The sequence below is a fragment of the Poromitra crassiceps genome, assembly GCF_964638095.1.
Source record: "Poromitra crassiceps genome assembly, contig: HAP1_SCAFFOLD_313, whole genome shotgun sequence".
Lineage (NCBI taxonomy): Eukaryota > Metazoa > Chordata > Actinopteri > Beryciformes > Melamphaidae > Poromitra > Poromitra crassiceps.
The window spans coordinates 182666-205650 of record NW_028152089.1 but is presented as its reverse complement, the minus strand read 5'-3'; the positions used below and the strand labels follow the sequence as shown (position 1 = coordinate 205650).

Genomic DNA, 22985 nt, shown 5'->3' with positions numbered 1-22985 from the left:
TGTGTGTGTGTGTGTGTGTGTGTGTGTGTGTGCAGGGCCCGAAATTAACTTTTTGACCCACCGGCCAGTGGCGGGTAGATGGAAGAAATCTACCCGCCAAGCATATTTCTTACCGGCCCAAAAAAAAAACGCATTTTTGTGTCACATATATCCATATATATACATTTTTTTCAGTACATTTCAAGTAGATAAGATATTACGTTGAAGAATACACACTTAAATAAGAGGCCAGAGTAAAATTTGAAGCTAATTATTTTAATATATTGATTGATGATTGATTAATCAATACATGTCAAGTCAATCTTATCAATACATGTCAAGTCAATCTTGAGCTTAAATTGTAACCTAATGTTAAACATCATCAGACTCCTCACTCTCTACCCTCTTTGCAGGATTTAACCCAACAGAAGTAAATTTGAAGGTTTTGTAAACATAACTCCTCAGACTCCTCACCCTCTCTCTACTTCTCCTCTTTGCAGCCTATGTGTGACACTGGCTCTGTTCATGGTCACGAACGGCTTCCAGCTTCATTGATTTACTACCGATGACAAACGTGTTGTTTCTATTTTTCTTTTTGGCATACTTGCGGCACACGGAACAACTCATCACTACAGACTGGCTACAGTATGATGCTGGGGCTGTACTACAGCCCCAGCATCATACTGTAGCCTGTCTCTTGAAACATCAAACTATCGCCAAACTTCCACTCCTCCCGAAACTTTATTTTGTTAGGTGGTCCCGCTCGTGGTCGGAGAAAGCTGCGGTGGGTTTTCTTTTTAGCGGCCGGCTTACTCCCTCGATATGGTTCCACATTGTAACCCATTTAACGTTAAATCAAGCTAACGTTAGCTATAGCAGGCGGACCGGCGTAACGTTAGCTCCCTGCAGTGCAAGCAGGCGCTGCAGAATGCAGATGGCCACGGCCAGTCAGCACAGAAGAGTAGCGGATGTGACGTCGGCCAAAACAAGCCAAAAATGAGGCCGGAGATGACACGCAAGGAGAGATTGGGGGCTGCAATCGCTGCAATAAAGGCGACTGTCGTAAGACCAAAACACACCGCAGTTTTAATTATTTTACATGACTATTTTGTTACCCGCCACGTGGCGGACAGACCTTTTATGTCACTCGCCAAAGCTAAAATATGCCCGCCATTGGCGGGTGACGGGCTCTAATTTCGGGCCCTGTGTGTGTGTGTGTGTGTGTGTGTGTGTGTGTGTGTGTGTGTGTGTGTGTGTGTGTGTGTGTGTGTGTGTGTGTGTGTGTGTGTGTGAAGCACTTTGAGCTGTATTTGATCTGATGAAAGCTGCTGGATGAGGGATCAGGCTGTTTGGAACAAACCGCTTCACAGCTTCTGGAGGAAACTGCTGTTGGTTTTAAACAGAGTTCAATGTGAAACCACGCCCTCTTTGACCTCTAACTGCTCCTTCATACTTTAACACTCCACTTAAACTTTCAACGAGTCAGCACTTTTAGGACTTTATCTTAACTCAGCTTTAAATTATCGTTTGTACACTTTGAGAAATCACACTTTATGTTTGATGCTTTTTTCAGCCTTTATAATGGGACCAGCCTTGAGTGTGTCTCACATAGCAGGCTGGACTTTAGACTAAATCCACACAAAACTGTGACAGTTCACACAACTTTAACACAACATACATATATTATACATCAAACTCTTGAGCTACTTCTGCTCTCACTCACAAAGTCTAAATATAAGTGATGTGATGGATAGTTTTTGAGATATTAACGTTTGTTTGGCACAACTCATACTAGTTAACTGAGTTCACTAAGTGCTGTTTTTGTTGTTGTGATGTCATGCCGATTTGTCCTATATAAATAAAGTTATTTATTTATTATTATTAGTAGTAGTTGTAATATTATATTACTATTTGAGGGTTTTTTAAATAAGTGGGTCTTTAATTTCTTTATGAAGTTATAAACCTGAGAGAGAGACATAGACACGAGAGAGAGAGAGAGAGAGAGAGAGAGAGAGAGAGAGAGAGAGAGAGAGAGAGAGAGAGAGAGAGAGAGAGAGATGTAGATTGTGGTAAGAAGTGGTCTCAGCTCGTCTAAACACAGTTGTTTGTGCTCATCTGTACGATGGCAGTGCGTCAGGATTTTCCATGGACACACCTACTTTTCAGAGCAGCACGCCCACGGGTGCGTTTGGGAGCACAAAGCTGCTTGCTATCTTCCCGGCACCGGGCGCACGGCCTGCAGGTGTGCAGGTGGACGATAGGAAAGAGAGCCAGCACAGACGCAAACGCTACCGCAGATGCCTTCTGCACCGGTGTACGCTATAGGGCCCCAACGCTTTAACGAAACATGTCCTCCTAACTCTCATAATCCATTCATCAAATCCCACCAAAAGTAAGACATGTTGAGCAGTGTTGCTGGAACACACCCAAACTACCACTAGTGGGTGCTAAAAATGCAAAAAGTTCATATCTTATCTGTATTTCTCTATCTCTATATGTGTCTTTCTACCTACAGTAGTAATGTTTTTTCTCTCTGTCTTTTCAAATTGTGCCTGGACGCCTCAATTGCCGCTTGCAGCTATATTTTTTAACTTGAACTGTTCTCTCTTAGAAAGTCCCTCAGGAGGGTTAGGGTTATATATGCTTATAAGTCATAATGGTTATAGGCTCACAGCTGCTTTCACATTAAGTCTCTTAGAAAGTCCCTCAAGAGGGAGCTATTGTCCACGGTCGTTCATACAACTAAAATGAGGCGGTCACACCAAGTCAGTTTCCTTGTAAGTGAAAACATACCTGGGTGAATAAAATAACTCTGACTCTGACATTGAAGTTAGTTTGTTAATGAATCAAACTAAATACACACTTACATTTCCTCACACCTGGTTTCAGCCTCTGCGCTCCACCATGGTCCACACTGGAGGAATAAACAAAGTCAGATGAGCAGATTCCTCCTCTTCTCACTGAGACAGAGAAGATGTGTGTGACTCTCAGCCTTCTAGCAGGCGTTGTCTCTCAATACCTGAGAGTCTCCAGTCTCCAGTGTGGATCCTCCAGTCCATCAGAGAGGACCTTCACTGAGGCTCCTGGATGATTGTAGCTCAGGTCCAGCTCTCTCAGATGGGAGGGGTTGATGCTCAGAGCTGAGGCCAGGGAAGCACAGCCTTCCTCTGTGATCATACAGCCTGACAGCCTGCACACACACACACACACACACACACACACACACACACACACACACACACACACACACACACACACACACACACACACAGTTTCATTATATGGAGGTATAGATCATTGACTGTAAAAAGAATGGACAGGATATCAGCTCTTTTCAGTGAGGCCAAATCATCTTAGATCGCCGCCCTGGCGGTCAGTCCCAGTATAGGTCACAAGTCCCGCCTCCGCCATGTTAGTGGGTGGGAAATGAGCCAAACTAAACAATCAACGTACACATCAGATATTATTTCCCAAAGGTGGTTTCTATCATTTTAGATCGTTCTTATCATGCTAATCATGTTCAAGTGGTCATGTTTGTGATCAGTTTGTTTTTAAGTAGTTATTTGACGATATACAAAGGGATGATTGACAGCTGTGGCAGCCAGTCTCAATTCACAATTGTGAAAAAATACATTATAGTCCTTTAGAGCCATCGCGATCTGACCTTCTGTTTCCCAGAAAATGTCAACATTTCTCTGATTGGATAGTGGGAGGTGGACTATATGTCTACAGGAGAGAGACAGAGTACAGCGGGGGGTTTGGAGTTACTGACCAAACACTCTATTTCAGTGATTGCTGTCAGAATATAGAGCCATTTAATATTTAGGCTATTTTAACACAAAAACATCGCTGAATGCACCTTTAAACAATATTAATGTTGCCTTGTAATCTGCAAGTGGTTTTCTTCGCAGTTGGGTTTGGGTTTGTCCATGGTGAGGTGTAGCAGCACCTGGTGGAGATCTGCACTCTACTGAGTGCACTTTTCTAGTTTTATTTTACTTTTGTTTATGCCTACAAAGCAAATGTTACTTTGTACTTGTGTCCGAGTTAAGGTGTTCATAAAATAGAATCGTACAAAACACCCTTAAATCTTGTGCTTATGTTTTCCCTAAAATGTTTAACCTTATCGAGAAGATTTAAGGGTGTTTTGTGTAGTCGATTCTATTTTATGGACACCTTAACTCGGACCCTAATGGAAATCTTTACATAAGGAGCTTTGTGCAACTGGGCCCTGTGTGTGTGTGTGTGTGTGTGTGTGTGTGTGGTGTGTGTGTGTGTGTGTGTGTGTGTGTGTGTGTGTGTGTGTGTGTGTGTGTGTGTGTGTGTAATATGAAATGTCATGAGGTCACAATGACATGGCTCTGCAGAGAGCTTTTATTTTGACTGAGATACATGTGTGGAAGCAACAAGACTCATAGGTGGAAAACAGCGACAGTTGTATGTTTTGGAGGAACTGACAATGATCAAAAACATGCGGTCGTCACGCACGGCTAAAGTAGAAACCACTTAGCGGATGGAGAAGCTTTTTACTACAGTCTGCCACACAAACCGCTTTTTGTGTTTCAAGTATAGGTGGTGCTATGCCAAATAGCATTAAATTAGGCACTGCACTCTGTCGGGTTCCCAGCAGCGCAATCCCCAAGTTTCAAGTCAATCGGAAGAACGGTTCTTGAGATAAACTACTTTCTGTGTTGCCAGTAGGTGGCGCTATGCCAAATTGCAAAAGATTTCAGCACTGCACTCCATCAGGCCCCCCTAAGCGCACTCCCCAAGTTTGATACATTAGTAATACAATTTACAATTAAGTTTAATTAAATTAAAGTGCCGTATTCTCATGATGCACCATGGATTTCTAACCAAATGACTCAATGCAGCTCATTGGCTATTGTTGTCATTCAATTATCATTAACCATTTATTTAGTCATCTGTTGTTTGCCTAACATTATGTAATGATTAGTGGTCATGATTGTGAACGTTCACGTTACTGTGATTACTAGCGACATATCCCACAGTGTGCTGTGAAACGATAACCTCACTGTGCAGTGAAAATCACTGAGCAGCACCCAACGTGGTAACACTTTATAATAACTATACACTATAAAGTATTAATAAACCATTAGTAAATACATAATTCATCATGAATTCATCATTTATAAAGCATTATTCATACATCACTAAGCATTAGTAACACAGTTATAAACATTTTATTCCTGATTAATAACCTAATCTCTAATGTGTTTAATGATTGTATTCTCATACTTTGTAAATGATAGATGCACCATTTATAAATACGTATTATATTAATTACAAACCATTTACTTAGGAGTTGTTAATGGTTCATAAGATCATTTAGAACGTGTAAGTAAATGATTAAACAACGTATGTACATTTATGTGTACATTTGTGCATGATTTGGACATGGTTAGTGAGTGTTAATAGATGGTTTATAAACACTTATTGATACTCAAACTCATGATTAATTAAGGTAGTTACTAGTCATTAGTTAAGTATTTCATGTGAGCTCATCTAAAGTGAGGACTATCTATGCCTTATAAAGCATGTAATAAATGAGATAGGAGGTCTGGGCTGGCCTTGACCAATGGAGGCAGATGTCTGAATGCCCAAACGGCCAGGGGGGTGATTCTGAGAGATGTGTTTCACTCAGGGTTTTGTGTCTCTAAGAGGGTCAGAATTGCATGATGGGGAGAAAATGCAAATTAAGCCTGCCAGATTTTCTTGAATAACTCTGGAACCGACGCTCTGATCTTTCTGAAATTGTCATCGCTTATCCAGGAAGTGAGCATGGGCTTTACAACGAAACCGTCCATGAGTCTCTACGACCTCGGGAAGTGGGTGAAATTGACATTTTTGTGTATTTTTATAGGTTTTTAAGTGTCAAAGGTAGGGATGTCACAATGTATCGTCCCACAATATATCGCGATATCAAAACGTGACAATATGTATCGTTGAGATTAAATCTCATATCGTGAGAAAAAGAAGCTGAACATGGTGGCACTGATCTGCATCTGATTGCATGCTCGCTCTCCTTTTCATTGCTTTGTTTGAACAGACGAGGGACGTTACAGACACGGAGGATGAAAATGGTGAAATCACTCAAATTAGCGTGGAGGATGCCCCCTCAACTTACAAATCGATTGCAAAAAAATATTGTTAAAATATTGTATCTTATCGTTATCGTGAACCCAATATCGTGTATCGTATCGTATCGTGAACTGAATGTATCGTGACACCCCTAGTCAAAGGTGTAATAATCATTTATCCCTAAACAGTAGATGGGTGGGGTTACTCCCCTAAAGCTTTGCAGATGGGGCGGTTCACTTGGGATCAATTGACCTATCGCTAAGCCACGCCCCGAACGCAGACGAGCCAATCACAGCGCGTGCAGCTCACAATACACTCGGACATTCTCAGCTTAGAGCTCCATAGAGAAGCACTAGAAAACGCGAGTTTCCTCTGGTTTTATACATTTATAAGTTGAAAAAATGGTCAAAACGATATGCATGGGGGTAAATGCAACATTACGAGGTATCCTGGGAGGCCAGGCAATTGATAATATTAAACTAGTAAATGTAGATCCACTCACATCCACAATGCTACTGTTTTGGAGTTAAATCTGCGATCGTGGTGAGTGACAGCGAGATGTGTGTGTGTGTGTGTGTGTGTCTCTGTGTGTGTGTGTGTATGTGTGTGCGTGTGTGTGTGTGTGTGTGTGTGTGTGTGTGTGTGTGTGTGTCTCTGTGTGTGTGTGTGTGTGTGTGTGTGTGTGTGTGTGTGTGTGTGTGTGTGTGTGTGTGGGGGGGGGTGTTTATGCCCCCGGACGCCCCAAGCGGGTCCGAGGTCAGCCACATTCTCATTGGGGGCTGAGCACCCTAAAGGTCGGGGCCCAGTTGCACAAAGTACCTTAGGTTAAGATTTCCCTCAGGGTCCGAGTTAAGATGTCCATAAAATAGAATTTGCTGTACAAAACACCCTTAAATCTTGTGCTTATGTTTTTCCTAAAATGTTTAACCTCCTGGCCTGACCATGAAGGAACGACGAGCCAGGATGGCTAAAAGGAGGAGGACAAACGTGTGTGTGTGAGTGAGACAGGGTTTGTCCGTCCGGTTTAATAAAATACATTTAGTAGCGAGTAGCGACGGTCCACTGATGATAAATCTTGGCCGCTGCTTCTTCAAAATAATATGAAATATCCTTAAAAATGTCATGAGGTCACAATGACATGGCTCTGCAGAGAGCTTTTATTTTGACTGAGATACATGTGTGGAAGCAACAATACTCATAGGTGGAAAACAGCAACAGTTGTTTGTTTTGGAGGAACTGACAATGATCAAAAACATGCGGTCGTCACGCACGGCTAAAGTAGAAACCACTTAGCGGATGGAGAAGCTTTTCACTACAGTCTGCCACACTGTAGTGAGCAGTCATGCTCACAAGAACGGAGTGGATGCAGGATCTCAATATATTCAATATATATCACTGATGTGACATCAAAGTAAGTTTACGTTCAGAACTACTCTCATACATTAGTGTTTAGACCCGAAACATGACTGACAGTGTTATCTCATTTGTGTGTGTGTGTGTGTGTGTGTGTGTGTGTGGGGGGGGGAGAGAGAGGGAAAGAGGGAGAGAGTGTCACTCAACAATGTCTTGCAAATAATTTTTTTTTGTGAATGCCATATTTGATGAGCTGTGGGAGCCGTGTCAAATCACATGAGGAAAGCTGTGAATGGATCTTACCTGAGAGTCTCCAGTCTGCAGTGTGGACTCTGAAGTCCAGCGGAGACCAGCTTCACCCCGGAATCGTGAAGCTCGTTGTCACTTAGGTCGAGCTCTCTCAGACTGGAGGACTGGGAGCTGAGAACTGAGGCCAGAGCTTCACAGCTTCTCTCTGACAGCTGACAGCCACTCAGTCTGCATGAGAATTAGTGATGGAGACAAACAACGACAAACAACTTTAAAATGTTTTCCATTTAGTACTCGCGTCACATTTTGATAAAGCGCTTTTTGTTTTTGCCAGTATAGGTGGTGCTATGCCGAATAGCACAAAATTAGTAGGGCTGACCCAAAAAAAATCGACGCTTCAAAGCTAGAATCATTGCCATGGTAATCAATGCTCAAATCAGCAATCGACGCTTTGTTGTTATTGTTTTTTTCCCCTCCTCTCCTCTCTCTTTCTCTCTCCATAATATCTAACGTGGAGTGTAGCTTTGTGAGACAGTCTCTAGTTTCCTGGCTGGGCGGGTCATTCAGGCCAACACTGTTTTTAACACGGGGAACTCACACCGGCACGCGCCGTGAGAAAAAACAAATGCACCCAACAGCCAGCCAGTAGTCACACCTGACGTTGAGCTGTGGTCTGCAGAGTTGTTGTAAACATGAATCTTTGTACACTTCTTTTCTAACCCAGTGTGAGTAACGTTACAAGTGTTCAAGTGAATTCAAGTCCTTTAATTTGTTTATATTGTTATGAATTAGCGGCAGTCACAGATACTAACGTGAACGTGACGTTGGATCTGTCTATCACATGGATTTGTTATTACTGACTGGTAGTGAAACTGAAGTTGGCTCCGTCTATCACATGGATGTACATACACGTCACATTAGGATTATCAACACGTGGAACGTGTTTGTTAGTATAACGTTAAATTCACAACATTTAATGCCGAGAACACGCACAACACTACTGGAGTTTTTATTTTGAGCAGTTGAGGAGCAGATGAGCGTTTTGTCAGGAGAAGCCTGGAAGGAATGGTGCTGAGCTGAGAGTGCTTTTAACTCTGTGAGTAGCCTACAACATGTTTGTTTGTTCCCCAGCGGGATCGCCACAGCCGAGAACACGCACAACACTACTGGACTTTTTATGCCTCCGCCGGCGACAGCCAGGCCGGAGGCATTATGGATCCGGGTTGTCCGTCCGTACGTACGTCCCGATGTTCTTTAGCGTGATATCTGAGGAACGCCTTTACAGTAGAAGCTTTGATTATGATCGATTTTAGTCATCTGTTGTTTGCCTACCATTATGTAATGATTGGTGGTTGTGATTGTGAACGTTCACATCACTATGATCACATATTAATATTATTAGATTAACAATAACATTAATCTAACAATTAGATTCATTAACAGTTAATATATCCAGTTTAATTGTCACCTACAAAGCTTTGTTGGAGGCTTTGACCACTGGCAGCAGCCTCAGAAGAGCCTCCTCTGAAGCAGAGTATTTCTTCAGGTCAAACACATCCAGCTTCTCTTCTGATGTCAGTAAGATGAAGACGAGAGCTGACCACTGAGCAGGTGAGAGTTCGTCTGTGGAGAGCGTTTCTGATCTCAGGTGCTGTTGGATCTCCTCCACTAGAGAACGGTCATTCAGCTCATTCAGACAGTGGAACAGATTGATGGTTCTCTCTGGAGAGGGATTCTCCCTGATCTTCTCCTTGATGTACTTGACTGTTTCCTTATTGGTCTGTGAGCCACTTCCTGTCTGTGTCAGCAGGTTTTGTAGGTGCTCCTGATTGGTCTCCAGTGAAAGTCCCAGGAGGAATCGGAGGAACAAGTCCAGGTGTCCATTTGGACTCTGTAAGGCCTGGTCAATTGCAATCCTGTGGACCTTTTTTGCAGATGTTTTGCTGAAAAACATCCTCAGATTTTGGAAAGTCAGTCGTGGCATGGGCATCACATTCTTCCTACTGTTGATGAGTGACAGGAGCACATGAAGAGCAGCCAGGAATTCCTGAACGCTCAGATGGACAAAGCTGAACATCTTGTCCGTCGCCTTCTTCCGCCCACGCTCCTCTTTAAAGATCTGTGTGAACACTCCCGAGTACACTGAGGCTTCATCAAAGTTAATGCCACACTTTTGTATGTCCTTCTCATAGAAGATCAGGTTGCCTTTCTCCAGCTGGTGAAAAGCCAGTTTTGCAAGTGACTGAATGTACCGATTGCTGTTTTCTGCACCATACTTCTTTTCCGTCTGATGGATCTGAAACACCAAGAATTCTGTGTACATCTCAGTCAGGGTCTTGGGCAGGTCTTCTGTCTCACCAGTTTCTAAGAGCTCCTTCAGAACTATAGCAGTGATCCAGCAGAAGACTGGGATGTGGCACATGATGTCAAGGCTTCGTGAATTCTTGATGTGGGAGATGATTCTGCTGGCCTGTTCCTTGAATCTCTTCTTGAAGTAATGCTCTTTGTGTGGGTCAGTGAAGCCTCTCACCTCCGTCACTCTGTCAACAAAGTCTCCAGGGATCTGATTGGCTGCTCCAGGTCGTGTGGTCATCCAGAGGCGAGCAGCGGGAAGCAGTTTCCCCTTGATGAGGGCTGTCAGCAGCACATCCACTGTGATTGGCTCTGTCACATCAATAGAGCGCTTTTCATTGGCTTTGAAGTCTAGTTGAAGGCGGCTCTCATCCAGACCGTCCAACACAAACAGGAGTTTGAAGTTACTCTTGTCATAGCTGGTGTTTCCTGACTTCTGTAGTTCTGTGAAGATGTAATTAAGAGCCTTCTTGTTGATGACTTTGGTTTCGCTGATACATTCGTGAATTAGTTCTGCCAAACTAAAACTTTCTCCCTTCCATAAATTCAGCTGGCGGAAGGTGAAGGGGAATATGAGATGAACATCTTGATTGGTTCTTTTTTTAGCCCAGTCCAGGATGAACTTGCGCACAAGGAATGTTTTGCCAATTCCTGCAATCCCGTTGGTCAGCACTGTTCTTAGAGATCTTTGCTTTTCAGAAGGTTTGAAGATGTCACTTGGTTCAATTGATTCCTCTGTGCTCACTGACTTGTTTGATGCTATCTCAATTTGTCTGACCTCATGCTGCCTGTTGATGTGTATGACACAGCCGTCTGTGAAGTAGAGCTTAGTGTAGATATCATCCAGAGGTTGTTCATCCTTTTTCTCAAACCATCCTTCTTGTAGACACACAAAACTGTCCTCAAAGTTAGGTTGGAGCTTTAGTTGGTACCATGTGATGAGTTGTGGAGGCTCTGTTCTCACCAGCAGATCTGTGTAGAATAAACTAACATTAATGAAAAACTGAATCACAACTACAAGTATATATGGTTATTTTGCAGGTAGCAGCAATAAGCAGATGCTTGAGACAAAAAGTAATTTGAACCTCAGTGCTTTTTTCACCCTAAAAGTTGGTGTTTTAAAAATAACAATCGTGTTCTCACTGTCAACATTAATACAATGTTTCTTTTTAAAATAAGAAAGAAGCATATGGCATCATTGTGAAAAGAGGCTGTTGACATGCAGCCTTAGTGGAAGACATAGGTTGTGATATCAGGCAGAACAGACTGTAGGTGTGTTTCCATCACCTGTTTTGATTGCATTGTGAAATATCACATTAGAAAAGGTTGCTCTGAGAACTAGCTGAACTATAACTGTTTGCTAAGACGTTTTAGGCAAAGTTAAGACTGAGAGGATTCTCACAATGTTTGTCAATACAGCTCCAGGAGCTGTGACATCACTCAAGTAAGTAAAAACAACAACAACAACATACAAAATCCTTCCTGATTTTAACAGCCACACTAAATGGCCAGTGAGAAAATCAACATGGCAGCCAGGGGGAGCTAGAGAACAGCTTTACCTTCAGTCTGACTGCTGGAGGAAGCTCCTCTGCTCCCTGAAGGCTCCCCGACATCACTGACATCCACTGACAGACAGACAGACAGAAACAGAGAGAGAGACAGACAGACAGACAGACAGAAACGGAGACAGAGAGAGAAACTTTAAAAGGGCTTGAATTTCACACTAGCCAACAGCTCATATTCATCTCACAACTCTACATTTATACTGAAGGAAGTGAACATTCATCATTAGTTTTCATATACACCAAGCGCGATTACTTTGTGCAATTAATCACACGTCAATAAAACTTTTCAAACCTATAATCAGTCAATGCAACAATGCATATTGATGTTAAAATGTTGGATCAAAGTCGATTTTTGAGAGTTTTCATTTGCAACATAAACAAAATGTAGACTAGGCAAAATAATGTGTAGGCCACAATACCATGGTGGAGTGATGACAACAGTAGATAGGCGGCTAAATAGGCTGGTTATATTTGTCTGTGCGTATTGATAACCACAGGACCTAGGACTCAGGTCACACCTACAAACTTGATTCAAATAAATCAATAATGTCTCGATTAAGGGGCATCCGGGTAGTGTAGCGGTGAAATCCCTGCCTACCAACACGGGGGTTATACGTTTGCATCCTCGTGTTACCTCCAGCTTGGTAGGGTGTCCATACAGGCACAATTGGCTGGTGTCTGCAGGAGGGTAGTCCTGCAGTCTGGCAGCATGGTGGACTTAGCTCTCTCATTGGTGCCGACCATTTCAGTCGATGCCGGATGGAAATCCCATTCCGCTCCCTGCAAGCTCTGCATTGGCTCTGACCCGCTCTGACTGCGACTGCGACCATATTTGGATTTCCTTTCCACGCCCCCTGTGTCGAATCTGTAGTATGCCTCTGCTGCTGTACATGTTGAATCTGTACGCCTCTGCTGCTGTACGTGTTGAATCTGTATGTCTCTGCTGCTGTAGGTGTTGAATCTGTATGTCTCTGCTGCTGTACGTGTTGAATCTGTATGTCTCTGCTGCTGTACGTGTTGAATCTGTATGTCTCTGCTGCTGTACGTGTTGAATCTGTATGTCTCTGCTGCTGTACGTGTTGAATCTGTATGTCTCTGCTGCTGTACGTGTTGAATCTGTATGTCTCTGCTGCTGTAGGTGTTGAATCTGTATGTCTCTGCTGCTGTACGTGTTGAATCTGTATGTCTCTGCTGCTGTACGTGTTGAATCTGTATGTCTCTGCTGCTGTACGTGTTGAATCTGTATGTCTCTGCTGCTGTACGTGTTGAATCTGTATGTCTCTGCTGCTGTACGTGTTGAATCTGTATGTCTCTGCTGCTGTAGGTGTTGAATCTGTATGTCTCTGCTGCTGTACGTGTTGAATCTGTATGTCTCTACTGCTGTACGTGTTGAATCTGTATGTCTCTGCTGCTGTACGTGTTGAATCTGTATGTCTCTGCTGCTGTACGTGTTGAATCTGTATGTCTCTGCTGCTGTACATGTTGAATCTGTATGTCTCTACTGCTGTACGTGTTGAATCTATATGTCTCTGCTGCTGTACATGTTGAATCTGTATGTCTCTGCTGTTGTACGTGTTGAATCTGTATGTCTCTGCTGCTGTACGTGTTGAATCTGTATGTCTCTGCTGCTGTACATGTTGAATCTGTATGTCTCTGCTGCTGTACGTGTTGAATCTGTATGTCTCTGCTGCTGTAGGTGTTGAATCTGTATGTCTCTGCTGCTGTACGTGTTGAATCTGTATGTCTCTGCTGCTGTACGTGTTGAATCTGTTTGTCTCTGCTGCTGTACGTGTTGAATCTGTATGTCTCTGCTGCTGTACGTGTTGAATCTGTATGTCTCTGCTGCTGTACGTGTTGAATCTGTATGTCTCTACTGCTGTACGTGTTGAATCTGTATGTCTCTACTGCTGTACGTGTTGAATCTGTATGTCTCTGCTGCTGTACGTGTTGAATCTGTATGTCTCTGTTGCTGTACGTGTTGAATCTGTATGTCTCTACTGCTGTACGTGTTGAATCTGTATGTCTCTGCTGTTGTACGTGTTGAATCTGTATGTCTCTGCTGCTGTACGTGTTGAATCTGTATGTCTCTGCTGCTGTACGTGTTGAATCTGTATGTCTCTGCTGCTGTACGTGTTGAATCTGTATGTCTCTGCTGCTGTACGTGTTGAATCTGTATGTCTCTGCTGCTGTACGTGTTGAATCTGTATGTCTCTACTGCTGTATGTGTTGAATCTGTATGTCTCTGCTGCTGTACGTGTTGAATCTGTATGTCTCTGTTGTACGTGTTGAATCTGTATGTCTCTGTTGCTGTACGTGTTGAATCTGTTTGTCTCTACTGCTGTACGTGTTGAATCTGTATGTCTCTGCTGCTGTACGTGTTGAATCTGTATGTCTCTGTTGCTGTACGTGTTGAATCTGTATGTCTCTACTAGGGCTGTGCGATTAATCGATTTTGAATCGTAATCGAATTAATTAGTTAGGACGATGTTAAAAAAATGAAAATCGAAAAATCGTTTTTTTTTTTTTTTTATTAAATTTTTTAATTTTAAATTTAATTTTCACTTTAACTAGGGTAAGTACGTTACGCGGGGCGGCTCTCTCTCATGTACGCATGCTGCTACTTGTCCATTCTCCCAGCTGTAAAGTCTCTCTAGAGGCTGTGATACTGGCTACTAAAAACAGCAGCGCAATGGACTTATTTCAACACCTCCGACCAAAAAGCAGCTTGTTGCACTGTGGGCTGTAGCCTACAAGATAACGATTGCCACAACACACTCACGCACGCACACGAACACAGACGTTATCACCGGACGATGAAACGTTGCCTTTACAGTTCACATAATAACAAAACAACACGTGAGGCCACCGAGTACTGATAGATTGGCTGTATTCATAGCTGTAAGTTAGCAGCCTCAGCTGACTCACCTGTCCCTGTGTGTCTGAATTTCCCCCTAACTGCTATCGCAGTTCCACGCATTCCTGTTGTGACTTTGTGTTATTCTAGTACAGATATAACTCCGAGCACGGGTGGTCGCTTAGACACTAATATAATTATCTCACGGAGGAACACGCAAATCCACCAGTGTCAAGTTAGCAAGCAACAGCCAGGAAGTTAAGCATAGCAGCGGCAAGCTAAAACAGGAAGTTGAGTTGTTCTACCTTCAGAGTAAAAGCGTAAATTGTCAATTATGGAAAAAAGGGGGGAAAAGAGCTCTGCAGGGCAACAAATGTTTAGAGAAGTATAATAGTATAATAAATCGAAATCGAAATCGAAAATCGAGTTTTGAGAGAAAAAATCGTCAATTTTAGTTTTAGGCAAAATCGCACAGCCCTAGTCTCTACTGCTGTACGTGTTGAATCTGTCTGTCTGCTGCTGTACGTGTTGAATCTGTATGTCTCTACTGCTGTACGTGTTGAATCTGTCTGTCTGCTGCTGTACGTGTTGAATCTGTATGTCTCTGCTGCTGTACGTGTTGAATCTGTATGTCTCTGCTGCTGTACGTGTTGAATCTGTATGTCTCTGCTGCTGTACGTGTTGAATCTGTATGTCTCTGCTGCTGTACGTGTGGAATCTGTATGTCTCTGTTGCTGTACGTGTTGAATCTGTATGTCTCTGCTGCTGTACATGTTGAATCTGTATGTCTCTGCTGCTGTACGTGTTGAATCTGTATGTCTCTGCTGCTGTACGTGTTGAATCTATATGTCTCTACTGCTGTACGTGTTGAATCTGTATGTCTCTGCTGTACGTGTTGAATCTGTATGTCTCTGCTGCTGTACGTGTTGAATCTGTATGTCTCTGCTGCTGTACGTGTTGAATCTGTATGTCTCTGCTGCTGTACGTGTTGAATCTGTATGTCTCTGCTGCTGTACGTGTGGAATCTGTATGTCTCTGTTGCTGTACGTGTTGAATCTGTATGTCTCTGCTGCTGTACGTGTTGAATCTGTCTGTCTCTGCTGCTGTACGTGTTGAATCTGTATGTCTCTGCTGCTGTACGTGTTGAATCTATATGTCTCTGCTGCTGTACGTGTTGAATCTGTATGTCTCTACTGCTGTACGTGTTGAATCTGTATGTCTCTGCTGCTGTACGTGTTGAATCTGTATGTCTCTGTTGCTGTACGTGTTGAATCTGTATGTCTCTACTGCTGTACGTGTTGAATCTGTATGTCTCTGCTGTTGTACGTGTTGAATCTGTATGTCTCTGCTGTACGTGTTGAATCTGTATGTCTCTGCTGCTGTACGTGTTGAATCTGTATGTCTCTGCTGCTGTACGTGTTGAATCTGTATGTCTCTGCTGCTGTAGGCTACGTGTTGAATCTGTATGTCTCTGCTGTACGTGTTGAATCTGTACGTCTCTGCTGTACGTGTTGAATCTGTATGTCTCTACTGCTGTACGTGTTGAATCTGTATGTCTCTGCTGCTGTACGTGTTGAATATGTATGTCTCTACTGCTGTACGTGTTGAATCTGTATGTCTGTTGTAGGGATGCAGGGGTTAACCGGTTTGACTATTAACCACGATTTAAAACGTCACGGTTATATAACCGCAGAGGCTCCGCTACACCGAGTGTTTTGTTTCACAACAGTCCGTCAGTTTAAACTCCCATGCGGCGCAGACGGCGCTGGAAGGAGAGGAACCTGTCTCTCTCGCTTCGTTTCCGCACGGACTATTTAGCGGAGGCACCAAACACAGGCAGCTGCCATGTCTCCCAGTAGTAGCCAGTCTGTAGCCTAGCCATGGATGCCAGCCCAACATAAATGTTGCAATACATGTCCCGCAAGGTTTCTGAGATTAGGGGAAAGTCTGAGCTGGTGTTACGTTAAGCCAAACGTGGGGAAGAGGCAGCGGATTTGTTTAGCGTTAACATACAGTCATTGACGTTAACGTTAGCTGTTGTGGCTAATGTTAGCTAGCTGGCCATGGCCTGGCGTACATAGTTCCTCAAGCTCGTTGTGACCAAACATCCCCGCATTTAAAGCACTTCATGCTCCCAGCGCTGGCCTAAACCATAGAGAACCTCATGCTTTACATGAAAAGAAACATCAAGGGTTTGTGTCAACTCCAAAAGCAACCCGCTAACGTTACATGTAGGCCTAATAACGTGAAGCTAACGTAGCTAGCTGCTTGGCAGTCATGATCTGACTGAGACAAGGAAAACAAATGCGCACATTTACATAACAAACACCAGTCAACACCACAGAGTGTCCTTTCTTTAATCCAGAGGGAGCATTTTCCAGTAAAAAGTGAAACGACACATGATGGCTTATAGTGAGGCTTTCCATGCCTGCCCCATCATCACTTCAATAGAACTGACCCCAATGCAAAATTCATTTCAGACGGCACATTTAGTTGCCAGTAACATGCCAATAAGAGTCTAAGTTACTATGCCTTTTGTGTTTTTTTCTGCAGACTAAGCAGCTATAGGCTTTCGCTTCTATAAAGTAATAATAAAATATTTTTTGTATTGAATATTGAGTGATACACTTTACTAATACAATCATATTATATCAGAAATGTTGTTTGTTTTATGTTCACAATAGTGATGTCAGTTAGATTTGATTAGGTCAGAGCCATGGAATATTAAATCATCCATCTTTGCTCACTACATCTGCCCTTTCTTCTTTTTTTAATCCCAGGTGTGCATAAAATACAGGTTAAGAACTTATTTTTTTAAATACAAAAATGTGAAAAAAGTAACATAGTATGTTTATCGTATCGGTTATTGGCCAGGAGAATATTTATCGGTTAGCGTAGGCCTATACTATCGGCTGTAAAAATCCATATCGTGCATTAGTATTCCGGAAGGCAGCAACTGTTAAGATTGTGGGGGAAATACAATAAAACCTCTATTTAGAGAATGCTCATGTGATTTTTATACGTCCATAACAATAATCGTGAAACCGTGATAATCGTGGTTTTTTCTCATTTCATTTATTTATTTAATGTGACTCATTGACCATGATCACATGGTATGGAGCACAAACAAAACATACAAAAACAATATACAATGGCACACGGCATGGCTAGAGCATGTCATTTGAACAAAGGCAGGACATTCTTCAAAAAGGCACCTAATTTACACATGACTTTTTGTCTGTCTGATTGTAGTAGCAGAATCAGTTTAAACATAGATGGACGTGTTAAATAATATCTGGGTAAGTATAACTGTCTGAAATTCAAAATAATTACATTCTTACATTCAAACAAAACATGATACTCGTCTCCCACACAGTTGTCACTACAGAGATTACAGATCCTCATTCTTCTATGCAGTCCTTTATATCTGCCAACAACCTTGGGGATTCTGGGATTCAGACTATAATCGTGGATCAAAAAAAATAATCGTTGCATCCCTAGTCTGTTGCTGTACGTGTTGAATCTGTATGTCTCTACTGCTGTACGTGTTGAATCTGTATGTCTCTGCTGTTGTACGTGTTGAATCTGTATGTCTCTGCTGCTGTACGTGTTGAATCTGTATGTCTCTGCTGCTGTACGTGTTGAATCTGTATGTCTCTACTGCTGTACGTGTTGAATCTGTATGTCTCTACTGCTGTACGTGTTGAATCTGTATGTCTCTGCTGCTGTACGTGTTGAATCTGTATGTCTCTGCTGCTGTACGTGTTGAATCTGTATGTCTCTGCTGCTGTACGTGTTGAATCTGTATGTCTCTGCTGCTGTACGTGTTGAATCTGTATGTCTCTACTGCTGTACGTGTTGAATCTGTATGTCTCTGCTGCTGTACGTGTTGAATCTGTATGTCTCTGCTGCTGTACGTGTTGAATCTGTATGTCTCTGCTGCTGTACGTGTTGAATCTGTATGTCTCTACTGCTGTACGTGTTGAATCTGTATGTCTCTGCTGCTGTACGTGTTGAATCTGTATGTCTCTGCTGCTGTACGTGTTGAATCTGTATGTCTCTGCTGTACGTGTTGAATCTGTATGTCTCTACTGCTGTACGTGTTGAATCTGTATGTCTCTGCTGCTGTACGTGTTGAATCTGTATGTCTCTGCTGCTGTACATGTTGAATCTGTATGTCTCTGCTGCTGTACGTGTTGAATCTGTATGCCTCTGCTGCTGTACGTGTTGAATCTGTATGTCTCTGCTGCTGTACGTGTTGAATCTGTATGTCTGCTGCTGTACGTGTTGAATCTGTATGTCTCTACTGCTGTACATGTTGAATCTGTATGTCTCTGCTGCTGTACGTGTTGAATCTGTATGTCTCTGCTGCTGTACATGTTGAATCTGTATGTCTCTACTGCTGTACATGTTGAATCTGTATGTCTCTGCTGCTGTACGTGTTGAATCTGTATGTCTCTACTGCTGTACATGTTGAATCTGTATGTCTCTGCTGCTGTACATGTTGAATCTGTATGTCTCTGCTGCTGTACATGTTGAATCTGTATGTCTCTACTGCTGTACATGTTGAATCTGTACGCCTCTGCTGCTGTACGTGTTGAATCTGTATGCCTCTGCTGCTGTACGTGTTGAATCTGTATGTCTCTGCTGCTGTACGTGTTGAATCTGTATGTCTCTGCTGCTGTACATGTTGAATCTGTATGTCTCTGCTGCTGTACGTGTTGAATCTGTATGTCTCTACTGCTGTACATGTTGAATCTGTATGTCTCTACTGCTGTACGTGTTGAATCTGTATGTCTCTGCTGCTGTACGTGTGGAATCTGTATGTCTCTGCTGCTGTACGTGTGGAATCTGTATGTCTCTGCTGCTGTACGTGTTGAATCTGTATGTCTCTGCTGCTGTACATGTTGAATCTGTATGTCTCTACTGCTGTACGTGTTGAATCTGTATGTCTCTGCTGCTGTACGTGTTGAATCTGTATGTCTCTGCTGCTGTACGTGTTGAATCTGTATGTCTCTGCTGCTGTACGTGTTGAATCTGTATGCCTCTGCTGCTGTACGTGTTGAATCTGTATGTCTCTGCTGCTGTACATGTTGAATCTGTATGTCTCTGCTGCTGTAGGTGTTGAATCTGTATGTCTCTGCTGCTGTACGTGTTGAATCTGTATGTCTCTGCTGCTGTACGTGTTGAATCTGTATGTCTCTGCTGCTGTACGTGTTGAATCTGTATGCCTCTGCTGCTGTACGTGTTGAATCTGTATGTCTCTGCTGCTGTACGTGTTGAATCTGTATGTCTCTGCTGCTGTACGTGTTGAATCTGTATGTCTCTGCTGCTGTACGTGTTGAATCTGTATGTCTCTGCTGCTGTACGTGTTGAATCTGTATGTCTCTGCTGCTGTACGTGTTGAATCTGTATGTCTCTACTGCTGTACGTGTTGAATCTGTATGTCTCTACTGCTGTACGTGTTGAATCTATATGTCTCTGCTGCTGTACGTGTGGAATCTGTATGTCTCTGCTGCTGTACGTGTTGAATCTGTATGTCTCTGCTGCTGTACGTGTGGAATCTGTATGTCTCTACTGCTGTACGTGTTGAATCTGTATGTCTCTGCTGCTGTACGTGTTGAATCTGTATGTCTCTGCTGCTGTACGTGTTGAATCTGTATGTCTCTGCTGCTGTACGTGTTGAATCTGTATGCCTCTGCTGCTGTACGTGTTGAATCTGTATGTCTCTGCTGCTGTACGTGTGGAATCTGTATGTCTCTGCTGCTGTACGTGTTGAATCTGTATGCCTCTGCTGCTGTACGTGTTGAATCTGTATGTCTCTGCTGCTGTACGTGTGGAATCTGTATGTCTCTGCTGCTGTATGTGTTGAATCTGTATGTCTCTGCTGCTGTAGGTGTGGAATCTGTATGTCTCTGCTGCTGTACGTGTTGAATCTGTATGTCTCTGCTGTACGTGTTGAATCTGTATGTCTCTGCTGCTGTACGTGTTGAATCTGTATGTCTCTGCTGCTGTACGTGTTGAATCTGTATGTCTCTGCTGCTGTACGTGTTGAATCTGTATGTCTCTGCTGCTGTACGTGTTGAATCTGTATGCCTCTGCTGCTGTACGTGTTGAATCTGTATGCCTCTGCTGCTGTACGTGTGGAATCTGTATGTCTCTGCTGCTGTACGTGTTGAATCTGTATGCCTCTGCTGCTGTACGTGTTGAATCTGTATGCCTCTGCTGCTGTACGTGTTGAATCTGTATGTCTCTGCTGCTGTACGTGTGGAATCTGTATGTCTCTGTTGCTGTACGTGTTGAATCTGTATGTCTCTGCTGCTGTACGTGTTGAATCTGTATGTCTCTGCTGCTGTACGTGTTGAATCTGTATGCCTCTGCTGCTGTACGTGTTGAATCTGTATGTCTCTGCTGCTGTACGTGTTGAATCTGTATGTCTCTGCTGCTGTACGTGTTGAATCTGTATGCCTCTGCTGCTGTACGTGTTGAATCTGTATGCCTCTGCTGCTGTACGTGTTGAATCTGTATGCCTCTGCTGCTGTACGTGTGGAATCTGTATGTCTCTGTTGCTGTACGTGTTGAATCTGTATGTCTCTGCTGCTGTACGTGTTGAATCTGTATGTCTCTGCTGCTGTACGTGTTGAATCTGTATGCCTCTGCTGCTGTACGTGTTGAATCTGTATGCCTCTGCTGCTGTACGTGTTGAATCTGTATGTCTCTGCTGCTGTACGTGTTGAATCTGTATGTCTCTGCTGCTGTACGTGTTGAATCTGTATGTCTCTGCTGCTGTACGTGTTGAATCTGTATGTCTCTGCTGCTGTACGTGTTGAATCTGTATGTCTCTGCTGCTGTATGTGTTGAATCTGTATGTCTCTGCTGCTGTACGTGTTGAATCTGTATGTCTCTGCTGCTGTACGTGTTGAATCTGTATGTCTCTGCTGCTGTACGTGTTGAATCTGTATGTCTCTGCTGCTGTACGTGTTGAATCTGTCTGTCTGCTGCTGTACGTGTTGAATCTGTATGTCTCTGCTGCTGTACGTGTTGAATCTGTATGTCTCTGCTGCTGTACGTGTTGAATCTGTATGTCTCTGCTGCTGTACGTGTTGAATCTGTATGTCTCTGCTGCTGTACGTGTTGAATCTGTATGTCTCTGCTGCTGTACGTGTTGAATCTGTATGTCTCTGCTGCTGTACGTGTTGAATCTGTATGCCTCTGCTGCTGTACGTGTTGAATCTGTATGTCTCTGCTGCTGTACGTGTTGAATCTGTATGTCTCTGCTGCTGTACGTGTTGAATCTGTATGTCTCTGCTGCTGTACGTGTTGAATCTGTATGTCTCTGCTGCTGTATGTGTTGAATCTGCTGAGCTCAAATGCCTGCGCCGCTGCCTTTGAAACAATAACAACAGCAGCGCTAGTCACTAGCTCGTTGCTACACGCTGAAAACGATTGATGTGGATTATGCAATGAAGCAGCCTGCTTGGTACGTTCGGTGGATGGCTGTAAACAGCCTTTTCCCCTCTAGTCCACAATAGAAAGCGTCCCCAGCCAGACTCTCCCAGCTCCTTTGCTGGGAGAGTCTGGCAAGCCAGAATAGGGGGAGTGAAGCCGGATTGGGGGTATTGTCCTGGTCGCTGCACCAGCGCCTCCTCTGGTCGGTCGGGACGCCTGTTCAGAGGGAAGGGAACTGGTTGGAATAGCGTGATTCTCCCACGTGCTACGTCCTACCGGTGAGGCCTCTGCTGTCAGGTGAAAAAGAAGCGGCTGGCTACAGCTCATGTCTCGGAGGAAGCATGGTGCTAGTCTCGGCTCTCCCCAGATCAGCAGAGGAGCAGCGACCAGGGCAGCAGGGGGACTAATTGGCGAAGTACAATTAGGGAGGAAATAGGTGGGAAGTGGTGTTGGAGGACCAGTAGGAGGTGTTCTTCCCCTCTGGTCTGATGAATAATCTGATCTAATGAATAATCTCCCCAATGCCCCAGGGCAGAGACAGGGACTCTGTCTTGTGTAACCCCGGTGCCCTGGGGGGTGTAACCCCGGTGCCCTGAGGGGTGTAACCCCGGTGCCCTGGGGGGTGTAACCCCGGTGCCCTGGGGGGTGTAACCCCGGTGCCCTGAGGGGTGTAACCCCGGTGCCCTGAGGGGTGTAACCCCGTTGCCCTGGGGGGTGTTACCCCGGTGCCCTGAGGGGTGTAACCCCGGTGCCCTGGGGGGTGTAACCCCGGTGCCCTGGGGGGTGTAACCCCGGTGCCCTGAGGGGTGTAGCCCCGGTGCCCTGAGGGGTGTAGCCCCGGTGCCCTGAGGGGTGTAACCCCGGTGCCCTGAGGGGTGTAACCCCGGTGCCCTGGGGGGTGTAACCCCGGTGCCCTGGGGGGTGTAACCCCGGTGCCCTGAGGGGTGTAACCCCGCTGCCCTGAGGGGTGTAACCCCTCAGGGTCACTATGTTAATTCTGTGTGGGAGGAGAATTAACATTGTAACACTAAGAGGAACATCTAGTTTAATCTTTGATTATTAAACTAGATGTTCCTCTTAGT

At 43.9% G+C, this 22985-nt stretch overlaps 1 protein-coding gene across 2 annotated transcripts in view; it reads right to left on the bottom strand.

Moving 5' to 3' along the window:
- Positions 1-22985, bottom strand: part of LOC310771029 (protein NLRC3-like) — a 130209-nt gene that overhangs the window by 17922 nt on the left and 89302 nt on the right. For both annotated transcript variants that reach the window (XM_083663711.1, XM_083663710.1), the window contains exons 8-12: positions 11595-11660; positions 9156-11007; positions 7738-7911; positions 2999-3169; positions 2847-2893 (exon numbers count right to left, since the gene is read on the bottom strand). In XM_083663711.1, the coding sequence (XP_083519837.1) occupies positions 2847-2893; positions 2999-3169; positions 7738-7911; positions 9156-11007; positions 11595-11660 (2310 nt within the window). The remainder of the gene's footprint in view (positions 1-2846; positions 2894-2998; positions 3170-7737; positions 7912-9155; positions 11008-11594; positions 11661-22985) is intronic.